Raw genomic sequence first — 27,014 nt, forward strand, 5'->3', positions numbered from 1 at the left:
AAATGGAGAAGTCCATTACATTCAATTGTAGCACAGTGTATCAGTCTCTGTGTATAATGTTCTCCTGGTTCTGCTACTTTTACTACGTATCAATTCCTGGAGGTCATTCCAGTTCACATGGAATTCCTCAAGTTTATTATTCCTTTGAGCACAATAGTATTCCTTTAGCAACATATACCACAGTTTGTTCAGACATTCCCCAATTGAAGGGCATCCCCTCATTTCCAATGTTTTGCCACCACAAAGAGTGCAACTATGAATATTCTTTTACAGGTCTTTTTCCTTATTATCTCTCTGGGGTACAAACCCAACAGTGCTATGGATGAATCAAAGGGCAGACAGTCTTTTAGCGCCCTTTGGGCATAGTTCCAAATTGCCCTCTAGAATGGTTGGATCAATTCACAACTCCACCAGTAAGAATACTTTTCAAAAAGAGATACAGAGGAAGAGGAGGAGGAGGAGAGACAGACAGACATACAGTGCTGTACACTTTCCTTCTCTGGTGTCATATGCAATATTGTCTTTAGTTCTAGGTATCATATAACAGTCATGGCATTAATAATATGGAAAATATCCAGGAAATGAATGATTAAGATAACAAAAGATTTCAAGATTATATCTCAATGACAAAATGACTAGAATACAATGCCAAACAAAGTTCAGGTGAGGTAACATGAGACTGCAGAAAAACAATTTAGAAGGAATTACTTTTAAATACTACACTTGAAAAGGTTTTTGGCAGCTTCAGGGAACTGAAATGGGGGAAACTGGGAGAAGATTAAGGAATAATAAAATGATATAATTTTAATAATTATCATTAAAAGAAATGAGCTCAAAATCCTCCAGTTATAGCGAGTTGTGCTGTAAGAAATGCTTAATGTGATAAACATGGAGAAACATGGAAGAACTTTATGAATAGATACTGAGTCAAGTATGCAGGACCAAGAAAAAAACATAGAGAAGCCTAAAACAATGTGAAGAATAACCACAAACCCCTTAAAAAAGTGAATACAACAAACTGAACATAAAAGTATAAGGATTAAGCATGACTAGAATGCAGATATGTCAGAGGATAGCTTCATTTCATCCCTTTCATGGATTTGAGATGTCTATAACTATTGCATATTGTATATATTTTTTTACTATTTCAATATATTAAACATTTATGTTGGCTTATTCCTCTTCATTTTCTTTTTTGTCCCTTAACAACTAGTATTTATTTTCTGGAAAGGATCTCTGGGACAAATAAGGGGAGCAATTGTGCAAAAACTTATTATGATATAAAAAATACATCAATTAAAAACAAAATATAAAAAGAAATTGTGCTAAATGTCATGTCAACCTCTTATTTGTGAAAATATAATCCACATGCAAAACAATGATACTTTGAATGTGAAGTACAAATTATGCAAAAATAAGAATAAATTAGTAGTAACACAAGATTTCAATTTCTGTTATGGCAGGATAACTAAAAAGTTTTTCTAATTTGGTTTTCCTTCAAGTAACCTGCCACTTTGCAATCATACTTAATGAAACATTGAAGACATCAATATTGATACTGCTTTATTTTTTATTATAAATATACTTTGAGAGGTTATGGATCATATATTAGCTCATAGGAATGCAAATAACTTCTGGAAGGGACTCCGAAGGTCATCTAGTCAATTATGCCTTCTCACTCTATAAAATGAAAATCAAGAATTCATAGTAAATCCTAACATGAAATAATATATAATTCATACTAACTGGTCTTCCCATGATGAACAAGAATTACTTTCAAACAGAATTATTTGATGAAAATTCATGTCATTCACTCTACCATTTTATTCCAATGTTCTTCAAATTAATTACATTCTAATGTATTTTAAATGAGAAAATTATTATGGTATTTCTTTAAGTCTGAATTTCCTTAAAATATCTTTGCAGAATCCAAAATTATACCTATTTTGCCAAGATATTTGAGATCATTTGCATAATTCTAGGTAACATATCACTGAAGTAATTTTAAATCAGAAATAGTTATTCAAATTTCTTCCTTTTCTTGAAGACATGCTTTCTTAAAGCACATATGCAAGTATACCTATGTACATATATTTTATTCATGCATATTGATAGATGGTGGATAGATAGATATATCCATTATGGAAAGATAAAAATGTAGGCCATTAAATTGTTTGAAAATTATCTAAAATAACCTTTTCTCTCATCTATGTCAGTGTCCCTTACTGATAGTTGCCTAGTGGGTAATTTCTCTTAGATATGCTTATACCACCTCAAATTCAATATGAGGAATGCTGAAAAATTATCCCCCTTACTTTTCCCTATAACTGAAAGAAATTAATGTTGAATTGTTTTATTTATTAATAATATTTCTTGTGAAACCATTCATTTTCTCAAGCCCCAATCTTTGAAGGTCAAGCAGAGACAGTTCTATTCTCAAGCTATAGTAATTTACTCCCAAGCCCTCAGGCATCTAACTAGACTGGAGCATGTATTTTGCTTAAAGTAAGGTGTATACCTCTATTCCTTCTTATCTATAAACAAGAAAACATTCCCTAAGACATCTGAAAGTAGAAGCCCCTTTTGTTCTTGCTAAACATATCATCCAGATTTGAATTAACTAGGTCCACAGTAAAGGAAAGATCCATTGAAAACATGATTGCGACAGTATATACTTTTCTAGTCAAACATTACTTGAGGAAGCTGTTTCATATACTCATCAACATTCTATTTCTTAAAATACAAGAAAGAATAGATGGGCCACATTTCCTTAATTGAGCAAAATCAGAGGGATCCATTCATTTGAAAATTAGTCTATACCTGGTCAATACGACAGCAATGGAAAGTAATAAACGTTGGAGGGGGTGTGGCAGAATTGGGACACTAATACACTGCTGGTGGAGTTGTGAATTGGTCCAGCCATTCTGGAAGGCAATTTAGAACTATGCCCTTTTAAAGGGCTTTAAAAGAATTATTATCCTTTGACCCAGTCATACCACTGTTTGGTTTGTATCCCAGAGGGATAATAAGGAAAAAGACTTGTACAAAAATATTTATAGCAGTGCTCTTTGTGGTGGTAAAAAAGAATGGAAAATGAGGGGGTGTCCATCAATTGGGGAATGGCTGAATAAATTGTGGTATCTGGTGGTGATAGAATATTATTGTACTGAAAAGAAATGATGAACTGGAGGAATTCCATGTGAACTGAAAAGAGCTCCAGGAATTGGAGAAGAACCAGGAGAACATTGTACACAGAGGCTGATATATTATGGCACAACCAAATGTAATACACTTTTTTACTAGCAGAAATACAAGGACCTAGGACAATACAGAGGAATTTATGAGAAAGTATGCTACCTACATACAGAGAAAGAACTGTGGAAACATATGCAGAAGAAAAACATGAACAATCACATAGTTTGAAAAGATATGATTAGGGTTTTTATGTTAAAAGATCACTCTACTGCATATGTGAATAACATGGAAATAGGTTTTGAACAATGATACATATATAACCAAGTGGAACTGCTTGTCAGCTTCAGTAGGGGGGAGGAAAGAGTAGAGAGCAGCAGGAATCATGAATCATGTAACCATGAAAAAATATTCTAAATTTAAAAAATAATAAAAAGTAGTCTTTTCCCTGTGATGAACTAATGTAGGAGGAGCATAGATCTCAAAGTCCATTTCCACTTTTAAAATATCCACAGCTTTAAGAAAGTAGCAGTATATTATTAGAATCATTGAATCTAAAAGGCAAAAGCATACCAGAGGACATATTCCTATGCTTAAAAGAAAAGGAATGTCCTCTATAACATATAAAAAAAATCCTGTCCAGCATCTGCTTGAAAACTTTTTTTAGTTGTGAAAAAAATATAAATTTATTTTTTTTATTTTATTTAGTCAATTTAGAACATTATTCCTCGATTACAATAATCATATTCTTTCCCTTACCTCCCCCACCACTTCCCATATGCGATGCACAATTCCACTGGGTATTACATGTGTCCTTGATCAGAACCTATTTCCATGTTGTTGATGTTTGCACTAGGATGATTATTTAGATTCTGCATCGCCAATAATATCCCCCTTCACCCATGTGATCAAGCAGTTGTTTTTCTTCTGTGTTTCTACTCCCAGTTTTTCCTCTGAATGTGGATAGTGTTCTTTCTCATAAATCCCTCCGAGTTGTTGAGGATCACTGCATTGCCACTAATGGAGAAGTCCATTATATTCAATTGTAACAGTGTATCAGTCTGTGTGTACAATGTTTTTCCTGGTTCTGTTCCTTTCACTCTGCATCAATTCCTGAAGGTCATTCCAGTTCACATGGAATCCCTCCAGTTTATTATTCCTCTGAGCACAATAGTATTCCATGACCAACATATACCACAATTTGTTGAACTATTCCCCAATTGGAGGGCATCCCCTCATTTTCCAATTTTTTGCTACCACAAAGATTGTAGCTATGAATATTTTTCTACAGGCGTTTTTCCCTATTATAAAACCAGCTTTACCATTCAAATACTTGAAGACAGCTATAATATCTCTTCTATCTTTTCTTGTATTAATACACTTAAATGGTTGAATAGATCAGTTGGAAATTGACCCTAGGTGTTTGCAAATGAGTGTGTTTTCAGTTATGGAACACAGAGAGTCAAGGGCAAATGGAGTGTTAAACTTACCCTTGAAATGATCAGTGGAAAGTGGATGTGTGTGTATGTGTGTTGCTCTGAGAGAAAGAGGACAAATAGATGGGAACCAAGGGAGGAATATCGACAGACATTACTTGATGGTTTATGTAGTGCTGTTCAGTCATTCAGTCATGCCCACCCCTCATGATGCTGTTTGAGATTTTCTTGGCAAAGATACTGGAGTGACTTGCCATTTCTCCAATGGATTAAGGTGAACACATGTTAACTGACTTACCAAGGGTCACACAGCTAGTAAAAGTCTGAGGGCATATTTGAACTAAGGTCTTCACCAATCCTGGGCCAGTGCTCTTCTCACTGAGACACCTAGCTATCTCCAATTGATATAAAACAGTGAGAAAGTAAAGTCATAGCTTGATTATGTTTTAGTTTAGGTGGGGTTCCCTGGCAAATTTAAGAATATTTCTTAGACTTTTGGGTAAAATGCCTCAAGGATCTTAATAGTTCTTTAAGGTGAACCTCAATTTAGGATGTGTGGAAACAATGAACATAAAGACAATAGTCATTACCAGCATATATCCAACTGGAAAGATGGATTGCAATCTTTATACTAGTGCCAAATGCAATGGAAAGATTCTTTCATCTATAGAAAATGGTCGCAAGTGCTCACAAGTATTGCCTATGACAAGGTATATAGGTCTCAGTAGTCTCTGAGATTTAAAAGGAAGTCCTTGTCCAAAAGTTAGCTGCCTCTAAGAGTAGGACAGCTCTTTGTAGATGATACAGGAAGACTTAAAAGTAGAGGTTAAGAGAATGGACCTGAAGTGATTCATTTTGAAAAGCCAGGCTGAATGGTTTGCTCATAGGATCTAAGACTATTTTCTTTCCTGCATTAAAATAAGGAGACTTTTTTAAACCTTTACCTTCTAATTCTAATTCTAATTCTAAGACAGAAGAGTGGTAAGGGCTGGGCAATGGGGGTTAAGTGACTTGCCAAGGGTCCCACAGCTAGGAAGTGTCTGAGGCCAGATTTGAACCTAAGATGTCCTGTCTAGCAAATTTCTCTTTTGCTGATGAAATTTGAGGTTAATCTTGAAGTAATCCAAGGAAATCTGGAGATAAAGATGAGGAAGGGGAATATTCCAGGCATGGGAAAAGGAGAAAAATCTGGTAATGCACATATGGTTGAATACATTTGAGGAACGACATAAAGGTTGACAGATACATAGCACCTTCAGTTTACAAAGTGCTTTACATATATTTACATAAAAAGCATTTGCTTTTCACACTAGTCCATTGACATAGGTGGGATTACCCTCATTTTGCAGATAAAGAAACTGAGTCTGAGAATGTTAAAGTTCACAGTTCCAAAGCTAGAGTATCTATGACATTATATGAGCCTGAGTTTCCCTAACTCTAGCTCCAGCACTCTAATTATTATCACATCTAACTGCCATTAGTCTGTAACACTTTAGTAATTATATACAGTTACCATTTATACATGATTTGAAGTTTGAGAAAAAGTGGTATAAATATGTATAAGGTTTGGGAGAGAACCATAACTCTTTCCTATCAAAAGAGATAATTTATATGTAGTGAGATTTGAAGAAGTAAATTTTCTCTGAAGGCAGAGAGTAGATTCTCAAGCCTAAATCAATGAGTTTCTGGAGAATGTTGTCACAAACAGACAACACTGGTATTGTTCTTTTTGTTGATGCTTTTATTGTCATTGTTGATATAGCTGCTACTATTGCTTTTTTCCATCCTGGAATAGACTAGATACTCTAGAAAAAAACTGGATATAGAGTTCAACATAGGAGTGAGAATATATAGGACACTAAAAGATTAAATAATTTGTCAAGGGTCACAAATACAGTGGATATCATGGTGGAATTTGAACCTTTGTCTTCCATCAATCCCCTTATTCCCAACAAATAATACAGTTCCTTTTTTTATTTGCGGACAAGATCAGTATTTGACATGGAAAATGGATTTGTACAATATTGGACTAAGGGACTTCCAGTTAAGATGGCGGCTTAGAGAAAGCTGAAGTTCAGATCTCCGGAAAACCCTTCCCGACCGATCTCAAACTAGAAGCTCCTAAGGCGCCGAAATTCAAAACGATCAACAGCACAGACCCTGGGAACCCTCCTCCTGGACCTGGACCCGGTTCAAAAGGTACGGCTCCCCTTAAAAGCCAGAACCCGAGATCCCTCGGACCTCAGGGGTAGGAGCGCAGAGTCCAAGGCTCCCGGAAGCGCAGAGAGCAGGGTCTGAGGAACAACAACCCTCAGGGTCTTCTACCCAAGTCCCAGTCCGGGTGAAAGTTACTGCCTGGGGCCTCCGCTGCAGAGAGCTGGTCAAAACAACAGCAACCCTCAGGGCGGGCAAGACAGCCTCACGGGCTGGATCCTGCTATCCAAGTCTCAGTGAAAGTCTGTGCTCTCGGAGCTTGGGGAAGCGGCAGCCCATCCCCCCCGTAGGCCGACGAAACAGCCTCACAGCCAGGGATTCTGAAGGCAACTTCCGGAAATCGAGCCATGGGGAGAGTGTGGCCTCGTGGTCCGACCCTTCCATTCCAGTTCCAGTGAGGCATATTCAGTTTAACCCAGGGAACGCTCATAGAACCAACATCTGCCCAGGACTAAAGCCTCTGATCACCAGACAAAGACAAAAAAAGCCAATCCTCCACGTTCAGAGATGACAAACTCCACAGAAGCACAGAAGCCCCAAAATACCAAGAAAAATAAGAAGAAAGGGGCGACTCTGGACACATTCTATGGAGCCAAAATACAAAATACAGAGCAGATAGAAGAAGATATACAAGAAAATTCTCCAAAATCTTCCAAAGGAAATAGAAACTCTCCACAAACCCATGAAGAATTTGAATCAGAAAGGACCAAAAAGATGGAAGCCCTCTGGGAGGAAAAGTGGGAAATGATGCAAAAGAAATTCACGCATCTACAAAACCAGTTTGACCAAACTGTAAAAGAAAACCAGGCTTTAAAGCAAGAACTAATAAAGCAAAGCCAAAACACCAAGAAATTAGAAGAGAACATAAAATATCTCACCGACAAGGTGATAGATCTGGAAAACAGGGGGAGAAGAGAAAATTTAAGAATAATTGGACTCCCAGAAAAGCCAGAAATAAACACCAAACTGGACATGGTGATACAAGATATAATCAAAGAAAATTGCCCAGAGATTCTAGAACAAGGGGGCAATACAGCCACTGACAGAGCTCACAGAACACCTTCTACACTAAACCCCCAAAAGACAACTCCCAGGAATGTAATTGCCAAATTCCAAAGCTATCAAACAAAAGAAAAAATCCTACAGGAAGCCAGAAAAAGACAATTTAGATATAAAGGAATGCCAATCAGGGTCACACAAGACCTTGCAAGTTCTACGCTGAATGATCGTAAGGCATGGAACATGATCTTCAGAAAGGCAAGAGAGCTGGGTCTTCAACCAAGAATCAGCTACCCAGCAAAACTGACTATATACTTCCAAGGGAAAGTATGGGCATTCAACAAAATAGAAGACTTCCAACTTTTTGCAAAGAAAAGACCAGAGCTCTGTGGAAAGTTTGATACCGAAAATCAAAGAGCAAGGAATACCTGAAAAGGTAAATATTAAGGAAAGGGGAAAAATGTTATCTTCTTTTACTCAAACTCTCTTCTATAAGGACTACATTTATATCAACCTATGTATACTAATATGTGGGGAAAATGTAATGTATAAATAGGGGGTAAAGAAAGACCAAATAGAATAATGGTTCTCACACAAAGATTCACAGGGGAAGGGGAGGGGAAGAAAACTCCTATAAGAAGGAGAGGAAGAGAGGGGGGGGGTTTACTTAAACCTCAATCTCAGGGAAATCAACTCTGAGAGGGAAAAACATCCAGATCCATTGGGATCTTGAATTCTATCTTACCCAACAAGGGTAAGGAGAAGGGAAAACCAAGGGGGGGAGGGGGAGAGGGAGAACAAAAAGGGAGGGAAAGAGAGGGGGGAGGGGGAGGGAACAAAAAGGGAGGGACTAAAAAGGGAAACATCAAGGGAGGGGACAAGGGGGACTGATTCAAAGTAAATCACTGGACTAAAAGGTAGAGCCGAAGAAGAAAAGGTTAGAATTAGGGAAGGCAATCAAAATGCCAGGGAGTCCACAAATGACAATCATAACTTTGAATGTGAATGGGATGAACTCACCCATAAAACGTAGACGAATAGCTGAATGGATTAGAATCCAAAACCCTACCATATGTTGTCTTCAAGAAACACACATGAGGCGGGTTGACACCCACAAGGTCAGAATTAAAGGATGGAGTAAGACCTTCTGGGCCTCAACTGATAGAAAGAAGGCAGGAGTGGTAATCATGATATCTGATAAAGCCAATGCAAAAATAGACCCGATCAAAAGGGATAGGGAAGGTAATTATATTTTGTTAAAAGGGACTCTAGACAATGAGGAAATATCATTAATCAACATGTATGCACCAAATAATATAGCACCCAAATTTCTAATGGAGAAACTAGGAGAATTGAAGGAAGAAATAGACAATAAAACCATACTAGTGGGAGACTTAAACCAACCATTATCAAATTTAGATAAATCAAATCAAAAAATAAATAAGAAAGAGGTAAAAGAAGTGAATGAAATCTTAGAAAAATTAGAATTAATAGACATATGGAGAAAAATAAATAGGGATAAAAAGGAATACACCTTCTTCTCAGCACCACATGGCACATTCACAAAAATTGACCATACATTAGGTCACAGAAACATAGCACACAAATGCAAAAAAGCAGAAATAATGAATGCAGCCTTCTCAGATCACAAGGCAATAAAAATAATGATTAGTAATGGTACATGGAAAACCAAATCTAAAACCAATTGGAAATTAAACAATATGATACTCCAAAACCGTTTAGTTAAAGAAGAAATCATAGAAACAATTAATAATTTCATCAAGGAAAATGACAATGGCGAAACATCCTTTCAAACCTTTTGGGATGCAGCCAAAGCGGTAATCAGAGGCAAATTCATATCCCTGAAAGCTAATATTAACAAACAAGGGAGAGCAGAGATCAATCAATTGGAAATGCAATTGAAAAAACTCGAAAGCGATCAAATTAAAAACCCCCAGCAGAAAACCAAATTAGAAATCCTAAAAATTAAGGGAGAAATTAATAAAATCGAAAGTGATAGAACTATTGATTTAATAAATAAGACAAGAAGCTGGTACTTTGAAAAAACAAACAAAATAGACAAAGTACTGGTCAATCTAATTAAAAAAAGGAAGGAAGAAAAGCAAATTCACAGCATTAAAGATGAAAAGAGGGACAACACCTCCAATGAGGAGGAAATTAAGGCAATCATTAGAAATTACTTTGCCCAATTATATGGCAATAAATACACCAATTTAGGAGAAATGGATGAATATATACAAAAATACAAACTGCCTAGACTAACAGAAGAGGAAATAGAATTCTTAAATAATCCCATATCAGAAATTGAAATCCATCAAGCCATCAAAGAACTTCCTAAGAAAAAATCCCCAGGGCCTGATGGATTCACCTGTGAATTCTATCAAACATTCAGAGAACAGTTAACCCCAATACTATACAAACTATTTGACATAATAAGCAAAGAGGGAGTTCTACCAAACTCCTTTTACGACACAAACATGGTACTGATTCCAAAACCAGGCAGGTCAAAAACAGAGAAAGAAAACTATAGACCAATCTCCCTAATGAATATAGATGCAAAAATTTTAAATAGGATACTAGCAAAAAGACTCCAGCAAGTGATCAGAAGGATCATTCACCATGATCAAGTAGGATTCATACCAGGGATGCAGGGCTGGTTCAACATTAGGAAAACCATCCACATAATTGACCACATCAACAAGCAAACTAGCAAGAACCACATGATTATTTCAATAGATGCAGAAAAAGCCTTTGATAAAATACAACACCCATTCCTATTAAAAACACTAGAAAGCATAGGAATAGAAGGGTCATTCCTAAAAATAATAAACAGTATATATCTAAAACCAACAGCTAATATCATCTGCAATGGGGATAAACTAGATGCATTCCCAATAAGATCAGGAGTGAAACAAGGATGCCCATTATCACCTCTACTATTTGACATTGTACTAGAAACACTAGCAGTAGCAATTAGAGAAGATAAAGAAATTGAAGGCATCAGAATAGGCAAGGAGGAGACCAAGTTATCACTCTTTGCGGATGACATGATGGTCTACTTAAAGAATCCTAGAGATTCAACCAAAAAGCTAATTGAAATAATCAACAACTTTAGCAAAGTTGCAGGATACAAAATAAACCCACATAAATCATCAGCTTTTCTATATATCTCCAACACAGCTCAGCAGCAAGAACTAGAAAGAGAAATCCCATTCAAAATCACCTTAGACAAAATAAAATACCTAGGAATCTATCTCCCAAGACAAACACAGGAACTATATGAACACAACTACAAAACACTCGCCACACAACTAAAACTAGACTTGAACAATTGGAAAAACATTAACTGCTCATGGATAGGACGAGCCAATATAATAAAAATGACCATCCTACCCAAACTTATTTATCTATTTAGTGCCATACCCATTGAACTACCAAAATACTTCTTCACTGATTTAGAAAAAACCATAACAAAGTTCATTTGGAAGAACAAAAGATCAAGGATATCCAGGGAAATAATGAAAAAAAAACACATATGATGGGGGCCTTGCAGTCCCAGACCTCAAACTATATTACAAAGCAGCAGTCATCAAAACAATTTGGTACTGGCTAAGAAACAGAAAGGAAGATCAGTGGAATAGACTGGGGGAAAACAACCTCAGCAAGACAGTATACGATAAACCCAAAGATCCCAGCTTTTGGGACAAAAATCCACTATTCGATAAAAACTGCTGGGAAAATTGGAAGACAGTGTGGGAGAGACTAGGAATAGATCAACACCTCACACCCTACACCAAGATAAATTCAAAATGGGTGAGTGACTTAAACATAAAGAAGGAAACCATAAGTAAATTGGGTAAACACAGAATAGTATACATGTCAGACCTTTGGGAGGGGAAAGGCTTTAAAACCAAGCAAGATATAGAAAGAATCACAAAATGTAAAATAAATAATTTTGACTACATCAAACTAAAAAGCTTTTGTACAAACAAAACCAATATAACTAAAATCAGAAGGGAAACAACAAATTGGGAAAAAATCTTCATAGAAACCTCTGACAAAGGTTTAATTACTCATATTTATAATGAGCTAAATCAATTGTACAAAAAATCAAGCCATTCTCCAATTGATAAATGGGCAAGGGAAATGGATAGGCAATTCTCAGATAAAGAAATCAAAACTATTAACAAGCACATGAAGAAGTGTTCTACATCTCTTATAATCAGAGAGATGCAAATCAAAACAACTCTGAGGTATCACCTCACACCTAGCAGATTGGCTAACATAACAGCAAAGGAAAGTAATGAATGCTGGAGGGGATGTGGCAAAGTAGGGACATTAATTCATTGCTGGTGGAGTTGTGAACTGATCCAACCATTCTGGAGGGCAATTTGGAACTATGCCCAAAGGGCGACAAAAGAATATCTACCCTTTGACCCAGCCATAGCACTGCTGGGTCTGTACCCCAAAGAGATAATGGACACAAAGACTTGTACAAAAATATTCATAGCTGCGCTCTTTGTGGTGGCCCAAAACTGGAAAACGAGGGGATGCCCATCAATTGGGGAATGGCTGAACAAATTGTGGTATATGTTGGTGATGGAATACTATTGTGCTCAAAGGAATAATAAAGTGGAGAAGTTCCATGGAGACTGGAACAACCTCCAGGAAGTGATGCAGAGCGAGAGGAGCAGAACCAGGAGAACATTGTACACAGAGACTAATACACTGTGGTATAATCGAACGTAATGGACTTCTACATTAGGGGCGGTGTAATGTCCCTGAACAACTTTCAGGGATCCAGGAGAAAAAAAACACCATTCATAAGCAAAGGATAAACTATGGGAGTGGAAACACCGAGAAAAAGCAACTGCCTGAATACAGAGGTTGAGGGGACATGACAGAGGAGAGACTCTAAATGAACACTCTAATGCAAATACTATCAACAAAGCAATGGGTTCAAATCAAGAAAACATCTAATGCCCAGTGGACTTACGCGTCGGCTATGGGGGGTGGGGGGGAGGAAAAGAAAATGATCTATGTCTTTAACGAATAATGCTTGGAAATGATCAAATAAAATATATTTAAAAAAAAAAAACAATATTGGACTAAGGTCCCTGTGTGGCCATGGGCCTGTGATCGTGTATACCTTTATCATCACCTCTTAATTTTAAAACATGTATTGAAATAAATGAAGCTCCCTTGAAATCATACAAATAGTGATGAGGTTTTAGGAATTTGCTTTCATGCCTAAAGAAAGTAGCACGTCCCATATAGGGATGGATACTTAAAACTGATAATTATTTGCTTGAATTTACTTGCCAGATACAAAAGAAAAATTAGAACATGATCAATAGATGTCCGACCAATTATTTTTTCTATTTCATTATTGCCCTGTTATATGAGGTTATGGAACCCTTCAGTTTGATTGTTAATTTGCTTGTATAACAGAGCAGAGAACTTGTATGCCATCTTGTTCTAAGCTATAAAAATTTAAATCATGCTCCTCATTCATCATATTAATTTCCCAATTAAGAGCATGCAGTATGCTATGGATCCCACCTTTATTTACCTTCAGTAGCAACCCAGTAGACAATATTGCTGATTGGATCCTTCAAAATAATAAGATCATTTATGAATCAGTGATTTAAAATTATTTTATTACTATTAATTATGCTGAATAAAATGTTTCTTGGTAGTTACAAGTGTGGCCCTTAATTTGTTAAAACATCGCAGCCCATAGGAAGTAACCTGTAATGTAATTTTCTTAGCTGGTATGAAACTGATTTTTTCCCTCTAGTGTTAATTAGAAACTATTAAAGGTGTGACATTTTCCAAGGAGTCTAGACCTTTCATGTGGTTTTTGATAGCCCTTCTAAGTTAATTGATTAAAAACTCTCATTTGTCTACATGACTCCTTTTCATTGTAAAATGTTTCATGTTATTAGTCAATGAAGTAGTCTTAACAGAGCTGAAAGCTTAATCTGAGTAATGAGCAACATTAATCAAAGTCCAACAGGGATAGTCAAGTTTCAGACAATGCAACCATTTACAAAGTTTGCTTAATAAGTGTTTCATGTGAATAGGAATAATTTTATTCTTAGATGCAACATCACTATTCATGAGCATCCACCAGAAACATTAAGTTCCAGTTGAAAGGCCATTGCTGCAACTCTTCCATAATTACTTGTTTAAATAAAAGAAAAAAGGATAAAAAAAACTTCAATGACAATGGTCAGGACAGGAATATATTTGCATAATATGCAGTTTTAGTACCCAGCAGTTTTCTGAGGAATGCTTCACTTGTCAAAAATGTAGTGGGTTAGCATGTGTTTGTACTACTGTCTCAAGAAGCCTACAGGGCTTATGCTCCTGAGATGCTGATTTTTGCATTTCTTCTGCTTTGGTACTTAATAAGGAAAAGGAAAAATCAATCCAGAGTTAACCTGAATCTGGAGATGTGAACCAACCAAGAGTCTCTATGGGCCTTATAGAATGTCAGTTTAATAAAATTTTAAACTTATTTATTTATTGAAGGACAAGAAATAGCAACAAGTGCTATGTGCAAGATCGCACGGGGGTTTAGTGACAGAAAAGTCGCTAGCACCCCAGTGGTCTCCTATTTTCCATTCTAATATTCTACTCTGCTTTTGGTTGAGGTCCTGCTATGATATACCAACACTTACTATGACCCTATGACCCTCACTACAGCCCAACTTTTGTACATAAATCTAGAATAAGAAAGAAGCCCCAGAAGACAATGGCACAATAAATATTTAACTAGGTTAGACTGAGAATTAAGTTTGAAAAAGAGTGAAGAGAATCCAGTAATTAGCCCCAAGACACAGAGAGCTATTTTTGACATTGGCCATAATGCTAACATGGCATTCAGCACTTAGAGATAAAGGCAATCACGGGAAAGGGAAGTGTGCTCTTTCGAAATGATCCAGTCTTTGTTGTTCACTTAGCCCACCTCTACTGGGAGCCAAGATAAGTCTCCCTGAGGTCCAGAATGAGCAAGGTGAATCTGCTGAATTACAACTGCTGTTGGGTACGGTTTTCTGTCCTCTACCATTGAATGCTTTCTCCTTTGTTGATTCCAACTGAGGTATAAATGAGTACTATTCTATTCTGTGAGGGTATTGATACTAAACTGAATCATCAAACTGAAGTTTACCTCGAAGCAAATTCAAGGACATTCTATAATAATGGAAGACATTGACAATAGAAAGTGTTTGGGAAAATACTTTTTTCCATATATATGTGATATATCTATATCTATGTATCTAATTGTGAATATTCTCGAAGGTTGGCATCTACATATAAATGTTGTCAGATATGAGAAGGTAAAAAGACCATTGCAGTCAGAAGTCCTGTGTCTAAGTTCATCTCTGAGTGCAGAATGGGGCACTACTGTTGCAGCTCAAACAAAACTTATGTCACATTCTCCATTTCAATGGGAAAGTCTCATCTCTGATGGATATTGGAGATGTTATTTCTTTCAGTGGGCCAATGACTATAAAACTGTATTCTGAAAAGGGATCTATAGGCTTTACCAGGCTGCCAAAATGATCGAGACATATAAAAAAATAAAGAACTCCTTGATTAAGGAGCAGCATCCTAGTCAAGGTACCATTTTAAGAGCAGTATTTTTGTGTATTTTAGATATCTTATTTCATTGGAATAGAGAGTTCCTGGTGATCAATTTATTTCCACTGACATACCACAGCTATGTTCTGCAAATTAGAGAATTATTTCATAAAATGAGAAATTAACTGATTGATCCAGGATCACACAGTAAGCTAATATATGTATCATACTAATACATACTGATACATAGCTAATATGTATCATTTGAACTATGCTATGGATTCAATTAAGACAATTCACTTGACCTAATTTCTTTATGAAGCAGGAATCTCTTCTACAACTTTGCCAAGAATTATGCATCCAAGTTTCTGTATAAATAACAGACTCACCATATTCCACAGCAACCTATTTCATTTTAAGATATCCCTAATTGCTACAAGAATTTCCTTATACTGCCTCAGGATCTCTGAAACTTCTATCCATAGTTCTTAATTACTGAAAAATTGTACTAAATGATATCATACAGTGGAAAGAGCTCTGGATTCAGAAGATACAGATTCAGATCCTACCTTTGAAGCCTAATCCTTCTCTTATTGAAGGGAATTAGTTTAATCACTTTATGCTTCAGTTTCTTCATATATAATATGAGGGGTTTAGACTACGTGAATGTTTAAGATATTTTTTGCTTCATGGAGAAGTGACATTTGGATGAAATCTTGAAAAATTAATTCCAACAAGTAGAAATAAGAGGAACCAGGATAGCCCCAATGTGAGGAATGACGTGAGCAAATGAAAAAAGAGTAAAGAACTTCCCATTCTATGATAAATGGAAGATAATTCATGTCAGGTGGAAAATATATTAGATCATATTGTTGTCTCTGAAAATTAAGCCACATGAGGAGTTTGGATTATATTGATGCAAAAACAGCAATACATTAAAAGTTTCTGAGAAGAGCAGCAGTATAATAACCAGACTTTCCTTCCACATTACATATTTTCTTAAAATTAAATGAAAAACTTTAAACAGCAGTAATATACCTTATTGGAGAGTCAAATGGTATTCATTTTCATTCTATTCTATTATAAAAGTATTTAACTTTCCTTATCAAAGGAATCTTTACAAAATCAATAGACAAAAAGAAAGGAAAATATCAAGAATTTATGATTGACAATAAAAATCCTATTTTTAAAAGTAATGAAACCTTTTAATAAGTATAGTTTTCAAGTATCTCACTATTCAGAAGTGAAATATCTAAAGAAAATGTACAATAGTAAAATTTAATTTATTTATATAGTACTTTTCATCAAAAAAGATTATGATTTCATATATCATTATATAATAATATTAAAAATCAATGTATAAAAAAGGAAACAAAAAGTATTTCAAACCCAATCAGAAGTCAGTATAAAAGATTTAATCAAATGTCCAAAATAGATACTTTGGACCTGCATGCATATGCAGATACAAACAATGTGGTAAGTAGAAGTTCAAAATGCTCATTGCTTGTAATCCAGGGGCTTATTTCAAAGATCTGAATCAAGGTACACACACACAAAATGCTTATGAACTAGGATAAGTACTCAAATCACATGGTCCCAGAAAAAAATTTCATCTATAACTTAGCAACTTCAATTTCCATTTTAAGGCACTCTTAGTGGTACTATTCACTTTAAAATATTTAGCACCCCAGAAGTGGTGGGAAAAAGGGAGGAGGGGAAATGGAGAAGGTCTCCGTTACTTAGCATCTTAGAATCTGTAATTATTCCTTCTGTCCTTCAAATTCTGCAGTACAAATTCATATATCCAATCAACCAATGCCATTAGAGTTTCAGAATCAGCATAATTGACAGCCTGAACTGGCAAGTCAAAAACAGTAACAAGGGCAAACATTCATCAGCCTTTCTCCTCAAGCTCCTGTCTCTTCCATTAGAAAAGAGATATTGCACTGGTTGAAGGCATTCCAGAAAAATTCTGCCAAACCATCATGAAATCATTTACAATTATCTAAATAAGATATCAAGATGGAGACTACAATTGTCCAGGTTGGAAATAAGGTGTTTCTGACATTCTGAACAAACCTTCGGTTAAGACTTTGAATGGTATATTCAGGACTCATTCCAAATACACAGTTGTTCTTAGTAAACCATAACACAGGGTTTAGGCAGGAATGGAAGAGAAAAATTACAGCATTTAAGTCTGTGACATTATAGAAAACCTGTTCCAAAAGACTTGGTGTTTTTTTTTTTTAACAATTTATGTCAAAACATTCTCTACATTTAAAAGCAGACTGAAATCATATATTTAGAGTCAGAAGGGATCTTAGAAACAGTCAGGTCCAGCCTCTTCATTTTCAAGATGAAAACAATGAAATCCAGAAAAGTTACAAGACTTGTTCAGGGCCACTTAGCTACTGTCTTTGAAAGGTTTGGGCCTAAATTTGTCTGACTCCATATCCAGTACTATAAACTGATCAGAGTTGCTGGTTATACATTATGATTATACATTAAAATGAAATCCAATCTGCCAAAATAATACCTTTTTCAAATTTAAACACTCTGAACATGACTCTACTTACCAACTTGACAGTTGTAGGTATAATGCTAAACAATAACCATGTGATATGAGATATCACTATATACAATCAAATGATTTATAGAACTGACAAATTTTAGAACTAGAAAGGATTGCTTTCCCTGTGTAGCCCATATAAACTCAAAAGAATGTTATCCCAATGTGCATCCTCATTTGAGTTTGAGTCTCAAAACCAAACTAAAATTTGTTCTACCTCACGATTCTAGAAATACTTCCTAAACAGTTATAGGTGTTTTTCTAACTGTATTACCTCAAGGCCCCATTCCAATGTGTTTCTTCTCAAAATTATCAGATGAGAGTCAAGTTAATCAATCAGCCCTAAATAGCCTTTAGAAAGGGCTAGTTACAGTAGAAATAACTTATTAAGATATTCCTCCATAAAAGTCCATAAAACACTCCATCACAAATACATTAAGAGATCCCTGGGGAAAATAGGCTCAGGCTTAGAGAGTGCATGTTGGAAGTTCTTTTGTCTATTTTTGAAAAACTTAAAATACTCCCCCTAGGTTTAATGTAGTCTTCTTTGGACCTGATTTGAAGAGCTGTCTTTAAAAATCAGTATTAAAGAATTCTAAGCATTGGGAATAACTGAAGGAAATGCACAGTTAGGAGACTGTCCCATGAAGAACAGCAGGGAAGCCAGGTTTCTTTAAATGATTTCACTGTATTTGGAATTTTGCCACCCTGGATCTATGCTTATTTGATCTTTCCAGCCATTCATAACCATCTGGAAACATACGAGAGATATGTCAGTCTTATGGTCATCACATTATGATACAACTTCACAATATAATCTTGGAAAGTCATGTTATAAAAAGCCCAGAGTATTTTTATATAGAGAAAAATCTTGAAAAAAAAAATACTAATGGCCATTATCTATAATAGTTGTAATGATACTGTAATGTATGGCCAGAAAGGGAACACACACAAACACACACACACACACACACACAGACACACACAGACACACATACACATACACACAGGGGAACTGAAGAGAGAGAGAAAAAGAGTGGAGAGAAAGGAAATGGGGAAGAGATTGATCTTCCCCCTCTTCCCTTTGGGGGAAGATAACCCATGTTTGTCTCCCTGAGGGACAGAGTATGTCTCCTCAGAGAATGGTTCTGGGAGGTGGAAGTGAAGAACTAGAGGAAAGAGCTTTGGTAAAATGACATATTGCCTCCCTTTTTGGTCTCAGCTATGATTGAGAGGCAAGATGGACTCTTCTGCCTCTAGGTCCCTCAAGTACACCAACTGTCACTTCCCCCACCAAGATCTGGAGCTACTCCTCAGCCCAGGGGAAAGGATTGCTCTTTGGATATTATTGTTTGGATCCCTAGGATCCTGAGTTAACCCTCTTCTTTGCGGAGAGGTATGGTTCTCCCCAAATCTTCAGCCCCCTTTCCTAGAGTCAGGAACTAGCCAGACCTGATTCTAAGTAGTAACCACTTTATTTGGGTTCACACAAGGAAGGAAGAGATAAGGGTGTCAGGTGAGGAAAGTGGGTAAGCAGGAAACCCTACTGACTGGCAGACTAAATACCCTAAAAATCTCTGGGTTCAGATATTTGCCCTTGACCCCTCTTCCAGTCAGCTGCTGGTTTGGTCCCTACTTCTGAGCTAATCTAGCTTGAATATTGGAGTCCAGGAAAAATTAAGGAGAGAGATGGAGAATAAATCTTTGGAGAAAGGATTTCTCTGTAGATGGTTTTCTTCAAAGTCCCAGTCCACAGTATCTTAAACTGAGTGAGAGATATTCAGGGGTTCACTGGCAAAGAGTTAATTTTCAGAGAGAGATTGACCCCAGTTTTTCAGATCTGCTTCTCAGGCTCTCAGCTGAAGAAGTCCCAGAGCAGTTGGAGTTCTTCCAGCTTCTGTTCTCTGACTGGAATCTTGAGATATTTTTCTCCTCTTGCACCTCCCCATTCACTCTCTGCTCCTTGCACCATTGGATTTGACTTCTCTCTCATATAGTTTAGTTTCATCAAAATTTTCCCATAATAAATAAATAGCTGTGCTAAAAATAGAAGTATCAAGATAGCAGAGGACATTTCCAAATGTCATGAAAGCTTAAAAAAAAAGGTGATTTTCGCCCACACCAGCAGAGACAACAGACTGAGCAGCCAAAGCCTGTGCCCTCTGCCGCCCTCCACCTACTCCAGGGTAGATCAAGAGAGAGTACAGGGGCTCAGATCCAGGTGGCAGGGGATATGCTACCAAACTCAACTGAGCAGGCCATCACTATTGCTGGCATCCCACAATTTATCATTGAGTGTGTCGAACAGATCTGTGTGGTCATGTTGGAGACTCTCTCCCAGTCTTCCCCCCAAAAGGGCTTGACCATCCCATACCAGCCCAAGGGGTCCAGTTCTCCAATCATCTTTGCAGGTGGTCAGGACAGGTACAGTACAATTAGTGACAGTGCGAGCTTCCCCACACCACCCCATCCATGTGCCTCAACCCTGACCTGGAGAGACCACCTCTAGAGGCCTATACCATTCAAGGACAGTATGCCATTCCACAGCCAGATTTGACCAAGCTGCACCAGTTGGCAATGCAACAGTCTCACTTCCCCATGACGCAAGGCAACACTGGATTCAGTGGCATTGAATCCAGTTCTCCAGAGGTGAAAGGCTATTGGGCAAGTTTGGATGCATCTGCTCAGACTACTTCTCCTGAACTCACCATTCCAAATGACTTAATTGGCTACATAATCGGGTGTCAAGGCGCCAAAATCAATGAGATTCGTCAGATATCTGGGGCTCAGATCAAAATTGCCAATCCAGTGGAAGGATCTACTGATAGGCAGGTTACCATCACTGGATCTGCTGCCAGCATTAGCCTGGCTCAATATCTAATCAATGTCAGGCTTTCCTCTAAGATGGATGGCATGGGGAGCAGCTAGAACAATGCAGACTCACCCATAACCCCTTTCTGCTGTTCACCATCCATCTGTGTAGTTTCTGAACAGTCAGGGATTCCAGGTTTTAAATAGTTTGTAAATTTTCAGTTTCTACACAACTTTATTATCCACTCGTGATTTTTTTAATTACAGCGTTTTAATTCCTTTCTCTGGTCAGCTGTTAATGCTGGGAACCATATTTAGTTTTATAAGCTTCTCCCTGTTTGTTTTTTGTTTGTTTGGGGTTTTTTGTTTTATTTTGTTTTTGTTTTTTGGGGGGCTCATGAACTTTTTTTTTCTGTTTTTGTCATTGAAATGTAAGAGTAGAATATTAATAAATTTCAGTTTAGTTCTGTAATGTCAGGAATTTAAAAAAAATAAAAGATGTACTGGAGTTTTTTCCTTGTGAATAGGGGAAAAAAAAGGTGATTTTCAGTCTACTTAACTGATGTCTACTATGTTCAACCTAAAAGCAATAAGTGAGAAAGCAACTTATTTTCTTGATTTTTTCTTTCATTAATTGTTTTAATAAATGATCAAGCCAGTTTTGAGACAGTCTATAATAGAAGTCCAAATGTGTCTTGCTGATTGAGTCAATTCAAAACAAGTGGTTGTCCAGATCTATATCATGTTATCTCCAACTTGGGGAGGGGAGAAGAGTAACAGAGAGGGAGTGAAACAATGAGACATCAATTTTTTGATATAGCTAATGTAAGGATCTATTTCTCTTGAGTACTTATGATCCTTTATTACATATTTATAGCAATTTATTACACATTGTTTTATGTATTATAATTTGTTATATATAAAAACTAAAAATAAATGATAACAAAAAATATCATGGCTAGATGAAATAAGATGAATATTTGACTCTAATGACTTCCTTAACTTTATATAAGTATATAGATGGTCATTTGAAGAGAGAGCATTAACCAAGGAGATAAAGAAAAGATTCTTCTAGGGAGTAACAGCTTCATTAAGCTTTGAATGAAACTAGGGATTCTAAAATACTGAACCGTAATGAATATCCATTCCAAATAAAAGGGAAAGCTGCGCAAAGGCACATGTGTAATATTTATGGGGAAAGATGGGGGAATTGAAAAAACAGAGAATATGGAAGATTTGTAGCAGGGTATGGAGGAGTTGAAGGGAGAGAGGGAATAAGCTGCTGGTGAGGAAAAGGAGAGAGATGCCCCTTGCCAAGAGGCTATTTTGACCAAAATGGGGTGTCTGAGAAATGAGCCACTTATGATAGACTGCAGTGATGTCTTCTCACTGGATTGCTGCCAAAATTGCCCCAGAGTAGGCAAAACAGGGACCCTCCTGAGGGACAAGCCTTTTCCCTTTTGGTCTTCCAGCAGGGGTCTGATAAGGACCATTTGTAATTGGATGACTGAACTGAGGTTCATCTCCCTCTATGCCCCAGAAAGATAGTCCACTTATCTGACTGCAATATTCAAATAAGATAAATTTTAATCACCAGTTCAGATTGGAGAGGTATCAAGGAAAAGGGAAAAGGGAGGTCACTAAATAAGATTGGAGTCTTTCTCAGCTTCTGAACTGAGGCCAGGCTTCACAGGCTGGTGGAGGGTTTCTCCTGTTCCTGTCTATGCTATATCTGTGCTAGTTTTCTTAATTTCAGAATCTTAGCAGTAGATAACAAGCAACAAAAACAGTTCTGATCTTCAGAGCTGATTGGGCTTTCTCTTCGGGCTGAAGCAAGTAGAGGCACCTCAATCCAGAGACTTGGAACCAAAAGCCAAGCTCCTCACATTCCCCATACCAGGAATGAAGAGTTCATTATATGACCCACTGCCACTCCCAGTTGCCCCTTCCCCCACCAACTGTGAGTCTTGACAATTTCCTCTCTATGGATATTCCCACTGTTGCTTGTTCCAACACAGTGGCAGAAAGTCCAGAACTTGTTCTTGTTTCCTTTCCACACATGGTTGGTGAATGTGGGAAAATGCAAATGGGTTACATTGGTTACAACATAGCATTATATCAAATTTCTCTTTCTCTGTGCTCCACAGATTCAGAATTGGAGATCTGGGAACATCAAACACATACTTTCGTTGCTTCAGATTTTTGGCTAGAGTTCTTAGAATAAGAAAAATAATAGGTATTTTTTCCTCCTTCTAAGCTTTAAAGGTCTGCCTTGCACTCTGATGACTTAGATATAATCAAACTTGAATTCTAGATTTTTAAGAATGGATTCATCTTAAAGTGGCCTCTTCATTAAAGGATCTAAGATATTAATTAGAAACAGTATTTTATTTGTCTCCCAAACTATTAGGAAATGACCAAGCCAAAATTAGGTTTGTGCTTCACATTTGTAGAAAAAGGAGAAACAGCTTCTATAATCCTATGATACTATAATTCATTTTCTTTCTGGAATTTCAAATGAGTACCTGAGAAAGCACCACAATTAAGCGTTTCCTAAAACCTAAATGATGTTTAACACAATAAAAAGTTACTGAGGGGAGAGGAAGGGTAATAATTACCAGACTAAAAAATTATATGGTGACAAATTGTCAGCTTCACAATTTTCCCACCTTGTTTGTATTGCTTAAATACACCAGACTCCTCTCAAAAATAGAGACCAAACATTTTTCTGTAGGTAAGAAAGGAAAAGTCTGTCTTTTCAATTCTTTGTTTATCAGGAAAACTTGCACTTGAGAGAAATAAGTCATTACCTGAAGCTAAAAACCCTAGTTACATTATCTGTCTAGTTGTGTCTTCTCTGTCATTGACTGGCCCTTTGGATTAGTGAAAATTCTAATAGCTATGAGGTGAACGTAATTGCTGTCATTCTGTAATCTGTGTGGATTTTCTTCCTGAAATAGGTAAAGCCTATGAATATGCAGAAGAGTGAATGGGCTTGGTCATTTATGATCATTACCCAATTATACTATGTGCCGTTAAAAAAACAAACAAACATGTTGAATGGTCACTAGCTCATTTCATCATGTATCTATCTCCAGGCATAACTGAAAGTGTTCTCTTCTAGTTGGAGGTGACATGAAACCTTCCATAATTTATTCTACATATGTTTTTTAAAAGGTAGATGGCAAGGAAAAGTAATCAACCTATTATATTTATTAGTGACAGTACTATTAATTGCTGAAAAGAAAACACCTGGATTTGGGTAAAAGGCTGACATCTAGGGCAGTGAGAGTGATTTATTTTTAATTTATCATGAACTGCGAGGATGGGAAATTTTCCTTCTGTATGCCCTGTTACTGATTGAAGTCCTAAAATAGCTAGAGAGTCAGTCAGTCATTGGCAACAGGATTAACAATGAAAATGGAAATAAATAGATTCAGTATGAATTACTTTTTGGGTATTGTGTCCTAGAGAGAAAACAGAATACAGGGAGTATCTGAATTTAAATGGATTTCATTGCACTTATTTCACAATGTGTTTTCATTTGTGACAGTTGGTCATAGTAGCCTGATCCTCTGTGAATGTTGCATTTATTTTCATTATTAGTGTCAATTCAGAATTAGCAAAATGGATTTTTCTTGAACTGTTTAAAATATATAACTCTCATAGCAATAAAAGCTATGTATGTTAGCATATGTTATTAATTTGATCAACTATTTAACCTATCTTGTCAAATGAAAACAGTATATTTATAAAGTTACTCTTTGTATTAACTTTTATATAGGAGGCCTTCAATGAGTTTCTTCAATAAATATGCCTAGAATTAAGGGGTGGGATACTACACACAAAGGCAATGTAGGACTGTAAAAAGAACACTGGACTAGGAATCAATTTCATTGAATTCTAGTCCTGCTCACCCACAAACTAATATTGTGACCATGGGTTTTGGTACTGTGTGCTACATACTACTTGCTTAATAATTACTTGTCCATTGATTGTCTCCAAAGTATTTGATTATTATCAGATGGAAACTGCCACCACTGAGGTATATCAAAACTCTCTTATGTTTTTCCCTTTTATTGCTTGTCATTATCTAAAAAAAAATAGTCTAATATTTGAAAAATAAGGGTTATGTCTATTCCAAGATAACAGATTGATGTAAGACTTCTTGGGAAGAATTTCTAACCCTCACTAAAAGCTACAATGGGGGAATTCAAATTTCATTTCAGACACTAGCTCAATGACTCTGTCCCAGTTACTTAACTTCTGCTTGTTTTAGTTTTTCCTACTGTAAAATAAGGATAATAACAATATACCTATCTTGTAGGATTATTCTGAAGATCAAATGAAATGATATCTGTAAAAAGCACTCATCACAGGGCCTGCACATTGTTGGTAATGGAAGATTCATGGTGAGACTATAGAAAAGACTGGATGATGAATCCCACAAAGTCAGAAGAGCAGACAAGAAAAGGAAATGATTTAAATATAAGTTCCTTGTAGGAAGGTGTGAGGATTGGATTTAGCTATCTCCTGATTGTAACAATGAAGATACTTAGCTCTTCCCTAATTGTAAAGATAAAATTGTAATATCCTGATTGTAACAATGGAGGGATTTAGCTCTTCCTTTAGAGTGAAGCTAGAATTGTAATACACAATCTATTTTTAGATTTTAATCTACAAAATGGTGATAACTCAGTATTTTATTTACATCTACCCATTTTAACTACAAAACGGTGTTAAGTAACTACAAAAGGTGAATTTACCAAAAAAGATGTTAAGTAACCCAAAAAGATATAATCTAACCAAAGAAGGTGAGAACTAAAGAGTGAGCAGTCCTGGAGAAAAGCATCTGCTGTGATTGGTAACCGTGAAATTTAGGCAAGGTGACACAAGAAAAAAATTCTTTAAAAAGAGGATGAAAGGCCAGAAGAGGGGATATATTTGATTTGAGTTTTGAGTTGGATGAAGGATCTCTGATTCAGAGTTGGACTCAGAAGAGGGACTGGAAGACAGACACCCAGACTTCTTTTCATTTATATGGTCATCATTGGTGAGTGAAAGGCTGACTTAGTAACTCTGCACTTCTGGAGGCATCAAGCCTCCAAGTAAGGCACATCATCTTGAGAATGTCTTCTCTTGCCTGGGGCTTAGAAATTTCTAACTGGCTCAGAGGAAGTTAGAGTTTTCTCTCTCTATCTCATTCCTTAATATCTTCCCTCTATTGTAAATAAACTACCATAAATTCATTTTACTTTAGTAATTCATTTGGGATTTAGAAATTAAAATCCCTGGTGACCACATATTATATATTCAGAGTCCAACAACAAATAAATTTAACAAAGGACTGTGTTTCTTTGTACTTATATTTGTATTCTTAGAACTTAGGACAGTGGCTAGCAAACAGCAAGCATTTAATAAATTCTTCTTGACTAGACATAGAACCCAAGCTCATGAAGTAGGGAAAGTCATATCTCAATATTTGTTTTCTAAGAATATTAGTTATTAAAATTAATCAAAGCAGGGGCAGGTGGGTAGCTCAGTGGATGGAGAGCCAGACATAGAGATGGGAATTCCCAGGATCAAATGTGGCCTCAGACACTTCCCAGCTGTTTGACCCTGGGCAAGACACTTAACCCCCATTGCCTTACCACTCTTCTGCCTTGGAACCAATACAAAGTATTGATTCTAAGATGGAAGGTAAGGGTTGTTTAAAAATATAAATAAATAAAATTAATCAAAGATTTGCTGCTTTTTAAGTATTTACAGTAAATTGTTTAGTAATTAGAATATCTGATTCTGTTTAACTTTTGGCTTCATCAGTTTATATAGCTTTTCTTATATTTCTCTTAATATCTCTTATTTGATGTTTTTATGTACAACAATATTTCTAGGGTGAAAAAGGAAGCTGAGTTATGGTGGGAAATTACAATCAGGAAGGGGAATCATATCATGGGTTGTTTTCATTGTCCAGAAAAAGACATGAGAAACCGCATCTCAACAAGGCAATTCTGATCTCCCAGAATATCAAGAAATTGGTCAAACTCCCTGGATTCTAAATTTACCTTGTATGGATTATTGTCAAAACTAAATATTGTTTTCTGGTCATTCTCTCTATCATTAAATCATTACAAGGGCATGGCCAATTGTGGCCTTGGAAGGTTAGATTCTGGGAGTAGGCT

General features: G+C 36.4%; 1 protein-coding gene across 1 annotated transcript in view; it reads left to right on the plus strand.

Annotated features, from left to right (window-relative positions):
- The window catches only part of LOC100029904 (poly(rC)-binding protein 2-like), a 135,250-nt gene extending 114,278 nt beyond the window's left edge, over positions 1-20,972 (plus strand). Inside the window, 2 exon segments of the mRNA XM_056806267.1 lie at positions 20,127-20,471; positions 20,474-20,972. Coding sequence (XP_056662245.1) covers positions 20,127-20,471; positions 20,474-20,949 — 821 coding nt within the window. The 3' untranslated portion in view covers positions 20,950-20,972.
- The last annotated feature ends 6,042 nt before the right edge of the window (positions 20,973-27,014 follow it).

Source organism: Monodelphis domestica, chromosome 7, assembly GCF_027887165.1.
Source record: "Monodelphis domestica isolate mMonDom1 chromosome 7, mMonDom1.pri, whole genome shotgun sequence".
In the NCBI taxonomy this organism is placed as follows: domain Eukaryota; kingdom Metazoa; phylum Chordata; class Mammalia; order Didelphimorphia; family Didelphidae; genus Monodelphis; species Monodelphis domestica.